Source organism: Tupaia chinensis, unplaced genomic scaffold (assembly GCF_000334495.1).
Source record: "Tupaia chinensis unplaced genomic scaffold, TupChi_1.0 Scaffold144016_1, whole genome shotgun sequence".
Lineage (NCBI taxonomy): Eukaryota > Metazoa > Chordata > Mammalia > Scandentia > Tupaiidae > Tupaia > Tupaia belangeri.
The window spans coordinates 1306587-1320131 of record NW_006203868.1 but is presented as its reverse complement, the minus strand read 5'-3'; the positions used below and the strand labels follow the sequence as shown (position 1 = coordinate 1320131).

At 39.2% G+C, this 13545-nt stretch overlaps 1 protein-coding gene across 1 annotated transcript in view; it reads right to left on the bottom strand.

Moving 5' to 3' along the window:
- Positions 1-13545, bottom strand: part of ARHGAP29 (Rho GTPase activating protein 29) — a 63030-nt gene that overhangs the window by 18006 nt on the left and 31479 nt on the right. The window contains exons 11-14 of the mRNA XM_027767201.1: positions 13281-13418; positions 2554-2711; positions 1852-1991; positions 1474-1578 (exon numbers count right to left, since the gene is read on the bottom strand). Of these exons, the coding sequence (XP_027623002.1) occupies positions 1474-1578; positions 1852-1991; positions 2554-2711; positions 13281-13418 (541 nt within the window). The remainder of the gene's footprint in view (positions 1-1473; positions 1579-1851; positions 1992-2553; positions 2712-13280; positions 13419-13545) is intronic.

The following is a 13545-nucleotide window of genomic DNA, read 5'->3' as shown; positions in this document are numbered from 1 at the left end:
TGACAGTCTACAAACCACAGTGTTGTGTGGAAATTTTTCTAACTTTATTTACTCTTTTATATTTAAAGAAATTTATCTAAATGAATAAAGTTTCTATAATACCTAAAAGACTAAAATAAAAAAAGTCTTAGAATGTAAGGTGAATTAAATCCTATCCTCTATCCCCGGAGATCCTGGGAGGAAGGAACACGTCTAGAAAGCATAAGACTAGCGAAGTCTTTGGAGGAGGAATGCAGAAAAATTGCTGAAATGAGAATGGGCTCACGTGTTATCTCCTTCTCCTGCCGTACAACCTACGGCAAGTCAGTTTCTCAGAGGCTACTAAAGAATTCAAAACACCCCCTCTGCCTCTCTGAAGACTGTGAGACAGTCTGTATCAAAAGTATCTTAATGTACATTTAAAAAAAAAAGAGGGACCAGCAGTTGGCATAATGGCTATGTCGCTGGACTCCCATGTAGTTGACAGTGGTTCGAGTCCTGGACCCGGTGGCTTAAACTCATGCCGGGCACGTGTGGGTGCATGCCCAAGATTCCAAGAGAAGGGATTGTGACATGGCATTCCCCCTGGGGGGTGATTTCTCACTTTCTGTCTCTCTCTCTATCTTTCTGGAAAGCACATGTGCACTATAACAAAAACATCACCAAAAAAACAAAAACAAAAAACAAGAATAAGTAATTCCAGGTGTATGAAGTAGCGTAACAACATTGCTCACTATAGAAATTAATTACAAAATGACTCGAGAGGTAATTACTGTTAACTTTATAGAACAGAGTACTATATAGCAGTGAAAATAAAGATAGCCACCCACATCAACATGGATCAAAAAAGAAGATACATGAATGAAGTCATAAAAGAATAGTATGACTCCTCTGTATAACACTCAGAAGAGGGTATACCCCACTAGATAGGGATACGAAAACATTTAAAATAGCTAAGGAATGATTTTTAAAATTCAGGGTAATTATTTATTCTGGTGGGAGATAGGGCACATCATCAATAAGGTGTTTACATAGGAGGCTTCTTTTTTTTTTTGGAGAGGTTTTCGCTATAGGGCGCGTGCGCTCGCCAGACAGACAGAGAGAGACATAGAGACAGAAAGCGAGAAATCACCCCCCGGGGGGATGGTCACGCCGCAATTCCTTCTCCTCCATTCTCCTCTTGGGATCTTGGGCATGCACGCACACGTGCCCGGCATGAGTTTTAAGCCACCAGGTTCGGGACACGAACCGTGGTTGACTACGTGGGAGTCCAGCGACATAGCCACTACGCTAACTGCTGGTTCCCCATAGGAGGCTTCTAACATACTGATAATTCAGGTGGGGTGGTGAACACCTGAGGCTTTGTTTAAACTGCACATTCACTCCCTGCATATGATACAGTTTGTTATAAAAATTAGGTAGCTAAAAAATACTCCCAAAATGATTATTTTAATCCTTCACTGATTTTTGCTGCTACTTTAAATATTTACGTACCTGGACTGATAGATTCTGAATCCAGAGATCTAGATTCACTGCTCCCACCAGTGCTCTCTGAGTCACTGAACATCCCAAATGTCCATGATCTTATAAAAGAAGGACCTTAATAAAAAGAATAAAGTCAAAACATGGCTACAGACGGACTGCATATGGCAAAACAATAATATACAAAATGAGACAATTCAAATTTCCTTAACAATGACCAATTACCAACTTTTAGACAGGCGTTGTGATCGCACCTGTAAATAAGGTTTCATAAAGTAATAATTTAAGTCCTAATATTTTTGTTTTAGTTCAAGTGCTCCAACTTGTTTATAACCACATTTGAACAGTTAGACCTTTTGTAATTAGCACTCTCTCTCCTGTGAAAACTACCTGTCATCTCTGTACTGTTAGAGCATCTGTCCTCTTCAATTTTATTAGAGCTGTCAGGAGGGCGTACGACGTCCTCTAAGGAGTCCGTAGGTCCATATCCAGAAGTTTGGGAACTATTTGTTAATTGTTTATTTAGATTCCTAAGGGGAAAAACAAAAACAAAAACAAAAACAAAACTTAGCACTCAGAAGAATGACTGATAGTCTATTTTATCTTATGTTCAGAAGAATCTGTTATTTTAATGAATGCAGACAGTATCATTAAACTAAATATCAAAAACAAACCATAGTATATGGTTCAACTTCTTATAGAAGATGTGAAAAAAACCGTAAATTATTTGTACTTATGACAGCTGAAAACATGGAAGAAGTAGCAAAAGTAAGTCAATAATTCATGTCATGGTTAAACTTTTCTAGGATAACCTCTATGGAAAAGGCAGATTCAATTTTGTGGACATTCAAAATATGTGTGCCCATCATCTGCCAAAGAAACTTCACATCTCAAAGAGCTGAGGTCTGTGTCACAACAGAAAGCCTTACTTTCAAGTGAGTTACATCTACTCCTGAAATGGATTTACTCAGGGATCATGAAATCATATTTAAAATAATGCTGCCAATGCTAGAAAAGACATCACTCTATACTAGATAGAACTTAGCAATTGATGCTATCTCATGAAACAATTTATCTACACAGTATTCTCACCCATCAACTTTTTCTTCTTCAACTGAACTTGTGGCCTTGACAAATTCGCTGTACTCTTGGCCTGGGTCATAGAGTTTGGCACTATCACAGAGAGACTGCAAGCTGTTCGCCAGGGAGGCGGCCTGCAGGTGCTGCATCTGGAAGAGGTTCACTGTTACCTATGGTCACAGACAAGACAGAAAGGCAGATAAGTCATGGTGTACAGAGTATGATGCAAATACACATTTATCCCCATGGCAACGCCAATTACAGGCCACAGAGCACAACATACAACACTGAAAGTCGCTGTGGGCTTACAATGTTGCCTGAAATTGTGCAAAGTCCAAACCGGAAAAAGAAAAGTAGCTTTGACCTAGTACATAGGAATGATCATTTCTAGCAAAACTGGCCTTACACTAAAAGTTCAAAAATACAACCCATGTCCCTAATGGTTCACACTTTCAGGAGATAGATTCCATGTTTTTGAAGATTACCAGCTCTGTGCTTTGATGGTCTGACCACAAATGCTTAACCTCTTAGTGAAAAATGTGAGGGAGGAGAATTCTAACCACAGAACTATTATGTTGTTTTTTCAATCCCATAAAAATAGATACATTACTATTTACATTTTTTTTAAAGAATTAATTTTAATTTTATTTATTATTATTTTAAAAATTTGCTATAGCACATGTACACTCACCAGAGAGAAACAGAGACAGAGAGGGAAAGTGAGAAAGCAAGTTGTCAGGTCTGGGACTCAAACTGTGGTCAGCCATGTGGGGAGTCCAGCACCATAACCACCACACCACCTGCTGGCTCCTTAGTACTCAGTTTTTATAATTAGATATTATCTTCAATCTATGAAAAAACATTATTTCAGTAAGTTTGTATGAATGCCTAAATATGCTATCACTACGACTACAGTAATAAAAGTAACAGCAACAGAAGCTGACAATGGGTATAATATGCCAGACCCATTATCACAGCTTTATATGATAACTAATTTGACAACTAAAAACCCCTAGGCTTTGGGTATATTATGGCAGGGATCCCTAGCACCCACTGCCTCCCCTATACTGGCATGGTACTGGTCCATGGACTGTTAAGAATTGGGTCACCACAGGAGGAGATGGGTGGTGGGCAAGTAAGTGGAAACTTCATCTGCATTTTCAGCCTCTCCCCATTATTCACATTACCACCTGAGCTCCACCTCCCATCAGATCATCAGCACTCTAGATTCTCATAGGAGTGCAAAAACTTTATTGTAAACTGTGCATGTGAGGAATCTAGGTTGTGCGTTCCTTATGAGAAACTAATGCTTGATGATCTGAGGTGGAGCTGAGGCAGTGATGCTAGCACTGGGAAGAGGCTGCAAATTCTACCTCATGGTGAGTTGTAGAATTATTTCATAATGTATTATAATGTAATAATAATAGAAACAAAGTGCACAAAAAATGTAATGTGCTTGAATCATCTCGAAACCATCCATCCCCCTCCTGCCCTCTATCCACAGAAAAAACTTCCATGAAACTGGTCCCTGGTACCAAAAAGGTTGGGGAACACTGTATTTTGGCAAATAAACAGGTAAGATTATGGTCCTGATGGACCTTTATGTTCTCTTGAGGGGGCTATCAAATCACATATTTCAAATACTTTATGACACTGAAAAATGCTATGAATTCTATATAATACTATCAAATTATGCAGTATAATCAAGTATGTGTTTGTAGAAAGATATTTTCAACATGGTAGGTTAAGGAAGGCCTCTCTGAGAAGGTAACCTCTTAAGTGAGAGCTGATGTGAGGAAAGTCCATGCAGAGCTTCCAGTACAAGATCAATCAAAAGAAGCAGTATTGCAAAACTGAGTGGTAGGGGCCAGTAGATGGCGTGGTGGTTAAGGACACTGGACTGCACATGGCCAACCATGGTTTGAGTCCCAGATCTGGTGGCTTGCTTTCCTCACTTTCTCTCTCTCTCACTCTGTCCCTCACTGGTCAAATTAAAATACAAATACATAATGTTGAATAAAATAATTATTAAAAAAAAATAAAAACTGAGTGCGAGAGGGCTTGTTGTGCTTAAGGAACAGATGAAAGGTCAATGTGGCTGAAGTGAGATAAAGCCAGAAAGAGAAGCAGTCATCTAAATCACGGTAGAGTCTCAATTTAAATACAAGGAAAAGCCAGTGGAGCATTTTTAATAAAGCTATAACATGAGCTGATTTAATCTTTAAAATGTCATTCTGGCTCCTGTGTGGGGAATGTATTTAAGGGAAGTAATGTGAATAAATACCAAATGTCAAATTTCGATTAGCTTAAATGTTATTTCAAAGACTGCCGTGTTTCCTCTTTATCTCTCTTGATACACCAGATGATAGGATGAACTTTTGATTAGTCTCTGAATCGATTCCTCTCCAGTTTAGACAGACATCCAGACATCCCCCCTCAGGATAACTAACTCAGCATAAGCAGTATTTGAAAAGTACACTACAGAATAGCCTTCTGGTATCCCAAGTCCTTTAAGGAGCAAAGGAAATTCAAACTATGTATAAACAGCTTAAGTTCAGGAATTAGCTACATAGGGCGTGCTCTAACTAAAGCTATACTGAACTTTCTTTCTTGATAGGTGATACTAGGAGATTTTAATCGGGTTATTTATAACTTCCCTATACATGTGTTTTGAAAAGTTAATGTGCAAATAAATCACATGAAGGATCTTGATCAAGTGCAGATTATGATTCTAAAGGTCTGTGTTGAAACACAAGATTTCTGCATTCCTTATAGGCTCTCAAAGTAATGGCAATGTCAATGGACCAACATTTTGAAAAGAAAAGTTTTGCTAATAAACCTTAATTTCTTTAAACTAAGTAAAATGGAGCTAAAAATAATAACATTTACCTGATAGGATCTGTGAGAATTAAATGACTTAATGTGGAAAAAGAACTTATTAAAATAATCAGTCTTATGTATCATTAGATATTGTTTGAGGTAAAGGGAATTTTTTAAAAGGTAAATAGTTGGCCTAAATGATTTATAAGGTAATTTCAAATCCTGAGATTTTAGAATTCTCTTAAAAATTTTATGTCTCTGTAAACTAATCTCATAGTAAGTAAAAATTTGGTAAATAAATGAGATACAATTTTCAACACTAAAAAACCTGTTCTAATTCAGCTGAAGTAAGCTCTCACTGATTTTCGTCTAAAAGCCTTAACAGAGGGGACCAGTAGGTGGCATGGAGGTTAGGTGCTGGATTCCTGGAGAGAAGAATGAAACAGAAGGGACTGTGGTGTGGCCAGCCCCGCTGAGGGATGATTTTTCACTTTCCCTCTCTCTGTCTCACTTTGGTGAGTGCAGGTTTCCTATGACAAAAAGCTAAAAATAAAACAAAATGCTGAACAGGAATAATGTACTGATCAGCAACCCAAGGACTCTGAAAAGTAAATGGTAGTAGGGAGATTGTAAAAATAAACTACAGTAGGGACCAGCAGTTAGCATAATGGCTATGTCGCTGAACTCCTATGTAGTCGACCACGGTTTGAATCCCGGACCCAGTGGCTTAAATTCACGCCGGGTGCGTGTGTGTGCATGCCCAAGATCCGGAGAGAATGGAGGAGAAGGGATTGTGGCGTGGCCATCCCCCTGGGGGTGATTTCTCGCTTTCTGTCTCTCTGTCTCTCTCTTGTCTGTCCGGCGAGCGCACACGCCCTATAGCAAAAACCTCTCCAAAAAAAAACACTACAGTACAGTTCAAGGTATGACCAGTCCAGTGAGGTTTCCCTGCTTCCTAGCCCCCAGGATATTTTCCAGCAGAGAGCTGACTCTATCTCAAAGACAACCTGTTTCTCAGAAGTACAAACCAAGTGTGAACAGAAAGAGCTCCAAGAGAGGTCCTCTCTGACCCAAGGAACAAAAGGGGAAGAGGGGACTGGTAGTGACTGAAAGGGTAAGGGAACCCCCTGGTTTCTTCAGAGTGTTGTGTTCCCTGATGCTCCTCAGGTAAACCCAAATCTCTAGGGCACAATCTAGTGGCAGCAGCTGCAATGGTAGTAGCAGTTAAACAGAGCCTACAACACTGAAAGGAACCCCCCTCTATGACCAGATGAACTGTGGGCTAAAAAGTGAAGGGTTTGAAATTCCTGGTGCTTTTTTCTTTTTATTCTCCCCTCATCCAACCCTAGAACGCAGCAGATTAAGCAGAAGCTTAAGCAGAAGACTGAGAAAGGAGTCATATCCGAGCTGATTAGTAAATGTAACTAGATCAAATGCCTGTTAATTTTTTAAAAGAATCGATATTCAATATAGTTTACAAACAAAACAAAACTAAGTTGGAGACATCAGACTACCTGACTTCAAAATGTATTACTAAGCCATAAAAAACAAGACTGCACGGTGAGGCAAGCAGATGGCATAGTGGTTACGACACTGGACTCCCACAGTTCAAGTCCCGGACTGTTGGCTTGAAACTCATGCCGGGTGTGTGTGCATGCATGCCCAAGATCCAGGGAGAAGAGAGGAAAAGGGGGTGTGGCATGGCCCTCCCTCCCCCCCGGGGGTGCTGATTTCTAGTTTCTGTCTCTCTGGCCAGCACACATGCCCTACAGTAGAAAGAAAAACTCTCAAAAAAAAAAAAAAAAGACTGTATGGTACTGTTACAAAAAGAAACACACATGGGGCTCACAGGTGGCATGGTGGTTAAGGGTGCTGGACTTCCACTGGCTAACCTTGTGAATTCAAGTCTGGGATCTAGCGGCCTGCTTTCTCATTTTCCTTCTCCACTCACTCTATCCCTCTCTGGTCGAATGAAAGAAAAGAAAACAAGAAAAGAAGACAAGACAAGGAAAGGAAAGGAAAGGAAAGGAAAGGAAAGGAAAGGAAAGGAAAGGAAAGAAAAGAAAAAAGAAAAGAAAAGAAAAGAAAAGAAAAGGAAAGAAAAGGAAAGAAAGAAAGAAAGTTAAATAAAATAATTCTTTAAGAAAAGAGAGAGACACACAGACCATGGAACAGAACAGAGAGAACCTCAAGTAAATCCATGAACACTCAGCCAACTGATTTTGGACAAAGGTCTCAAGGTAATTCAGTGAGGAAAAGACAGTCTTTTTAATAAGTGGTGCTAGGAAATTGGATATTAATCTGTAGAAGTACAGAACTAGATCTTTATCTCTAACCATATATAAAAACTAAAAACAAAACAAAGGACTAACTCAAAATGGATTAATGACTTAAATATAAAACTCAAAACCATAAAATAGAAAACACAGGGGAAAATGTGTCAAGACATTCATCTAGGCAAAGATGGTTTAAATAAAACCTCAAAAACATGAGAACATCACCAAAAATAGACAAAGGGGATTATAGCAAACTAAACAGCTTCTGCAGAGCAAGGAAAACAAACAATGCAGAGACAACCTACAGAACGAGAGCAAATATGTTCAAGCTATACATCCAACAAAGGATTAATAACCAGATTATATAATGAACTCAACTCACAAGCAAAAAAACAAACAAGCAAACAAAAAAACCACAACTCCCAATAATCCAATTAAAATGGGCAATTGAGGGACCAGCTACTGGGGTGTAGGTTAAAGCAGCTGGATCCCATATTGCTAACCATGCGGTTCAAATTCTGGGCCCTGCAGCTTAAAGAACATGCTGGACATGTGTGCATGTATGCCCCACATCCCAAGAGGAGAATGTAGGAGAGGGAACTGTGGTGTGGCCACCTCCCCACCTTCATCTCTCTCTAGTAAACACACATACCCAATGGCAAATTTTCAAAAAGGGGGGGGCATGGCAATTGAACTGAATAGACTATTCTCAAAGGGAAACAGATAAGTGGCCAGAGTATATGAAAAGATGTTAAACACTGCTAATTATAAGTAAAATGCAAAATGAAACCACAATGAAGTTATCACCTAACCACAGTCAAAATGGTTATTATTACAGAAACAGAATAACAAGCGCTCGTAAGACTGGAGAGAGAAATTCTCATGCACTGTTAACACACGCTATAGAAAACAATATGGAGTTTCTTTAAAATACTGAAAACTATCTTATGCTCCATTACTGGACATATACTCAAAGGAAAGGAAATTAATATATCAAAAAAAATCTGCACTTCCATGTTTATTGCACATACAGAATCAATTTAAGTGTGCCCCACGACTGATGGATAAATGGATAAAGAAAATATGTGTGGTACATATACAGAGTGGAATACTGTTCAGTAAAAAACAAAAAACAAAAAACCTTTATTTGAGGCAAAATTTGCTTTTGAGGCAAAAATTAATGAAACTGAAAGAAATGATGCTAGTGAAATAAGCCAGGTTCTGAAAGACAAATGTCCTTTTCTGCTAGCAGAAGCTAAAAGACTTGCTCACATAGAAGTAGAGTGTAATAGTGGATAGAGGGCAAAGGAGCGGGAAGGATGGAGAGAACTTGGCTAACAGATAAGAGTGCATGAAAACAAAGGTAATCAATTATAGGATGTTATAGCACAGTAAAAAACCTTGATGACAATTTAATATATATTTCAAAATAATCAGTAGAGCAAATTTCACATGTATATAACATGTTATATAATGCTAGAGACAAATGCTAGAGATGAGGACTATATTTATTTCTCTGATTTAATTATTACACATAGTATATACACTTTGAAAAACTACACTGTACCCCACAAAGACATACAAATGCTATATGTAAATTAGAAATTACAACAAAACATAACAGTTGTCAAATAGGGAAACAATGATTCAACTTATGGATTTCTCATAAATTATGGAAGCCAGAAGGCAGTAGACCAATATTTTCAAAGCAGTAAAAGAACTTAATTCTTTATGTAGAATTCTATACTCAGTCAAAACATTCTTCAGGAATAAAGGTGAAATAAAGACATCTTCAGATGAAGGTCAACCAAAAAAATGTACTGCCAGCAATCATTTCTACTATAAAAGACTGGTGAGTGGCTGCACAGACTAATGTTCAAGGGAGCCAAATCAAGCAGGGCCCACTTCAGATAAATCCTTGGCCCCAGCATTAGAAAAGCACCATGTTTTCTATTTTCTGTATTCTATGATATTTAAACATCTTAAATGCTGGCCAAAGAGAAACTACCCTCCTCTCTGGCCTAGCCAATTCTTAGAAATAGCCAAGGTCTCAACTGGAATCATATCTTTCCTATGCAAACCGTCAAGTCCCAAGTCCATATCCCCACATCCCTTATCACCATGCCACCTGCCCACCCCCAAGCCCTTCCTTATCTAAGTCTTAAATGCCAAGTCAATTATTTCTTCTAACCTGAATCACCCCGGGGACAGGTACCAGGCAATGAGATATCATCCCTATGCACCAAAGCACACCAGAATTTCATAGTCAATCTTTTTTTTTTTTTGGAGAGATTTTCACTGTAGGGCGCGTGCGCTCGCCAGACAGACAGAGACATAGAGACAGAAAGCGAGAAATCACCCCCCAGGGGGGATGGTCACGCCGCAATCCCTTCTCCTCCGTTCTCCTCTCGGGATCTTGGGCACGCACGCACACGCGCCTGGCGTGAGTTTTAAGCCACCAGGTCCGGGACATGAACCACGGTCGACTACATGGGAATCCAGTGACAAAGCCATTACGCTAACTGCTGGTTCCCCAAACTAGTCAATCTTAAAACTGTTTTCTGGATGGAGCTGGTAGGTGGCACGGTGGTTAAGGGTGCTGGACTCCCATAGGGCCAACCACTGTTCCGAGTCCTGAACTTGATGGCTTGTTTTCTCACTTTCTGTCTTTCTGTCTTTCTCTCACTCTGTCCCTCTGTGGTCAAATTACAATTAATTTACTTACTTCTTTAAAAATAAAAACAAAACCGTTTACTGGAATGGCTGGTGGCCTGGTTAAGGCAGCTATAGTCACTGAGTGGCTATAGTCCTGGACCAATGGCTTGGAAAATCTAATGGGCACACAAGCCACGTGCATGCTCAAAATCCCAAAAGGAAGGTGAAATGGAGGAGAATGGATTGCAGCATGACTACCCCCCATGGAGGGGTACTTTCTCATTGGCCCTCACCAGCCTTCCAACACCTTCCACCCATCCACACACACAAGCACGTGCCCTCGAGTAAATTAAAACCAAAACCCAAACTGTTTGCCTTGTCCACCTTGCCTTTCCTGAGAAAATCCCAATAAAGGCTCTGTACTCAACTTTACTTTCAATCTGGGCTCCTGTCTGCCAAACTTGGTATTTCTCTTATAGCCCTACTTGGAGTGCCTCCTTCTCTTGGGAGATGTAAGGAATGAGTTCTTCTTTCAATGGCACTGACTTACAGCTATACCTTACATCATATATAAAAATGAACAAAACTGACCACATATCTCTACTGATAATTACAAAACTTTTAGAAGAAATCTTTGTGACCATGAGTTAGGTGAAGGGCTTTTAGATATAACATCAAAAACATGAGCCATAAAAGAAAAAATGGAAAAGATGGACGCCGTTGAAATGACAACATTTGCTCCCTGAAGATACTGCTAAGTTTCCGAATAGAAGAAAATCTATACAAGTTCAACAATAAGGAAAGAACTCAATGAAGACAAAAGAAAATACAGGTCAAAACACAGATTGCAAATAAGCCCTGGAAAAAATACTCAGTATCATTAGCCATGCTGGAAACACAAAACCATAATTAGATATCACTACACACCTAAAAAAAACTAGCTGAAACTTACAAGACAACAAATGGCAAATGTCAATGATTCAAAACAACTCAATTTCTCATACACTGTTAAAAAGATAATATAGCCACTCTAGAAAACAATTTGATCGTTTCTCATACAGTCAAACAGTTAAGCATATATTTAGCATACCAACCAGCAAATCCCAATCCTAGGCATTTACTGCAGAAATAGAAAAAAAGTATGTTCAACAAAAATCTGCAAACAAATATTCCGGTAACTCCATTCATAATCGCCCCACACTGGAAACAACTCAGACGCCCCACTGGTGAATGTACAAACACTGTGGTACTGTCATATGATGGAATACGAATCAGCAATAAAAAAAAAAAACAAAAGGACAATTGATACATGCATAAAACATTGATGGGTCTCAAAGGATTATGCTGAGTAAAAAAGCCACTCTCAAAAGGTTACACACCTTTGAATCCATTTCTGTGACATTCTGGAAAGACCAAGCTAATGAGAGAGAGAGCAAATCAGAACTTGCCAGTGGTTAGGGTCAATGCTACAAAGGAGTAGCAGGAAGAGATTTTTCTGAAAGATGGAACTCTTCTAAATTCTAACTGTTGAGGTAGTTACACAAATGTATACTTACTAAAACCCATGAGATAACACCCCCCAAAAGATTTTTTTGGCATATGCTTTTTTAACCAGAAAATATTTATAAAAGGTAAATGAAAATGCTGAGGGCAGGAAGCTGTCTTAAAATACTTACTGGGTTCCATTTTAAAATTTAGTTTACTAAAATTTTAAAGGAATACACAAATCTAAGTACTGACAGAAGTTTCAGTGGTCAAATCAATTTTGTCAACCAAGCCAAGAAAGACAGTGGCTTAGAGGCGATTACAAATTTTCTGATTTCAATTTTTACCAAATTATCAATCCAGGAGACATGGGGAGGGGAGTGAGACAGAATAAAAGTAACTCAAATTATGTATCAGTATTTTTAAAAAGCCCATTTTCAAAACCAACATGATTCATTCATCTTAGAATTTAAATCTCTCTCTCTCTCTCTTTTTTTGGAGAGGTTTTTGCTATATGGCGCATGCGCTCACCAGAAAGACAGAGAGAGAAAGACAGAAAGTGAGAAATCAAGGGACCAGCAGTTAGCGTAATGACTATGTTGCTGGACTCCCACGTAGTCGACCGTGGTTCGAGTCCCGGACCCGGAGGCTTAAATTCATGCTGGGCGCGTGTGCGTGCGTGCCCAAGATCCTGAGAGGAGAATGGAGGAGAAGAGATTGCAGCGTGGCCATCCCCCCTGGGTGGGGTGTGATTTCTCGCTTTCTGTCTCTCTGTCTGTCTCTGTATGTCTGGTGAGCGCACGCGCCCTATAGCAAAAACCTCTTCAAAAAGAAAAAGAAAGTGAGAAATCAATACCACCACCCACCCCGGGGGGATGGTCATGCCGCAATCTCTTCTCTTCCATTCTCCTCTTGGGATCTTGGGCATGTACATACACATTCTCAGCATGAGTTTAAGCCACTGGGTCTGGGACTCGAACCATGATCGACTACATGGGAGTCCAGGGACATAGCCATTATGCCAACTGCTGGTCCCAGAATTTAAATCTCTTAAGAATCACTGGGGCAGGGGCCTGCAGGTAGCGTGTGTTTAAAGGCACTAGACTCCCACATGGCCAATCACGGTCCCAGTTTTGGACCTGCTGACTTCCTTTCTCACTCCCCCCCCACTTTGGTAAAACTAGAAGATAATAATAATAATGATGATGATGATAATAAATAAAGTTAAAAAAATCATTGGGGCCGGCAGGTGTGGTGGTTAGGGTGCTGGACTCCCACATGGCCTACTGCGGGTCGAGCCCCAGACCTGGCAGCTTGCTTTCTCACTTTTCCTTTCTCTCTTTCTCTCTGTCTCTGTCTGGTCAAATTAAAATAATAATAATAGCAAATAAAATTAAATAAGTAATTCTAAAACAAACAAAAAGAATCATAGCTTATCAGGCATCTATCTCTTTTTTGCAGCTCCAGACTCTTTTTTCTAAAAACAGTGATGAAGTTACTTACAGCTTTAAGGGTAAGATCACATTGGAAAACAAGTGTTCGGAGTTGCGTTAAAATTTCTCTTTTGGTATTTTCTAGATCGTTTCGTCTTTCTTCAACATTTGTCACACAAACTTTGTAGAGTTCATTTGCTTCTTCAACCTTCAGAGATACCACAGGAAAAAAAAAATAACACTGGAATTTATATTTTAAAACAAATGCTTGTTGTAATTAAACCTAAATACAAATAACTTAAAAACCTTTATCATGAAAATTCTAGAATATTCTA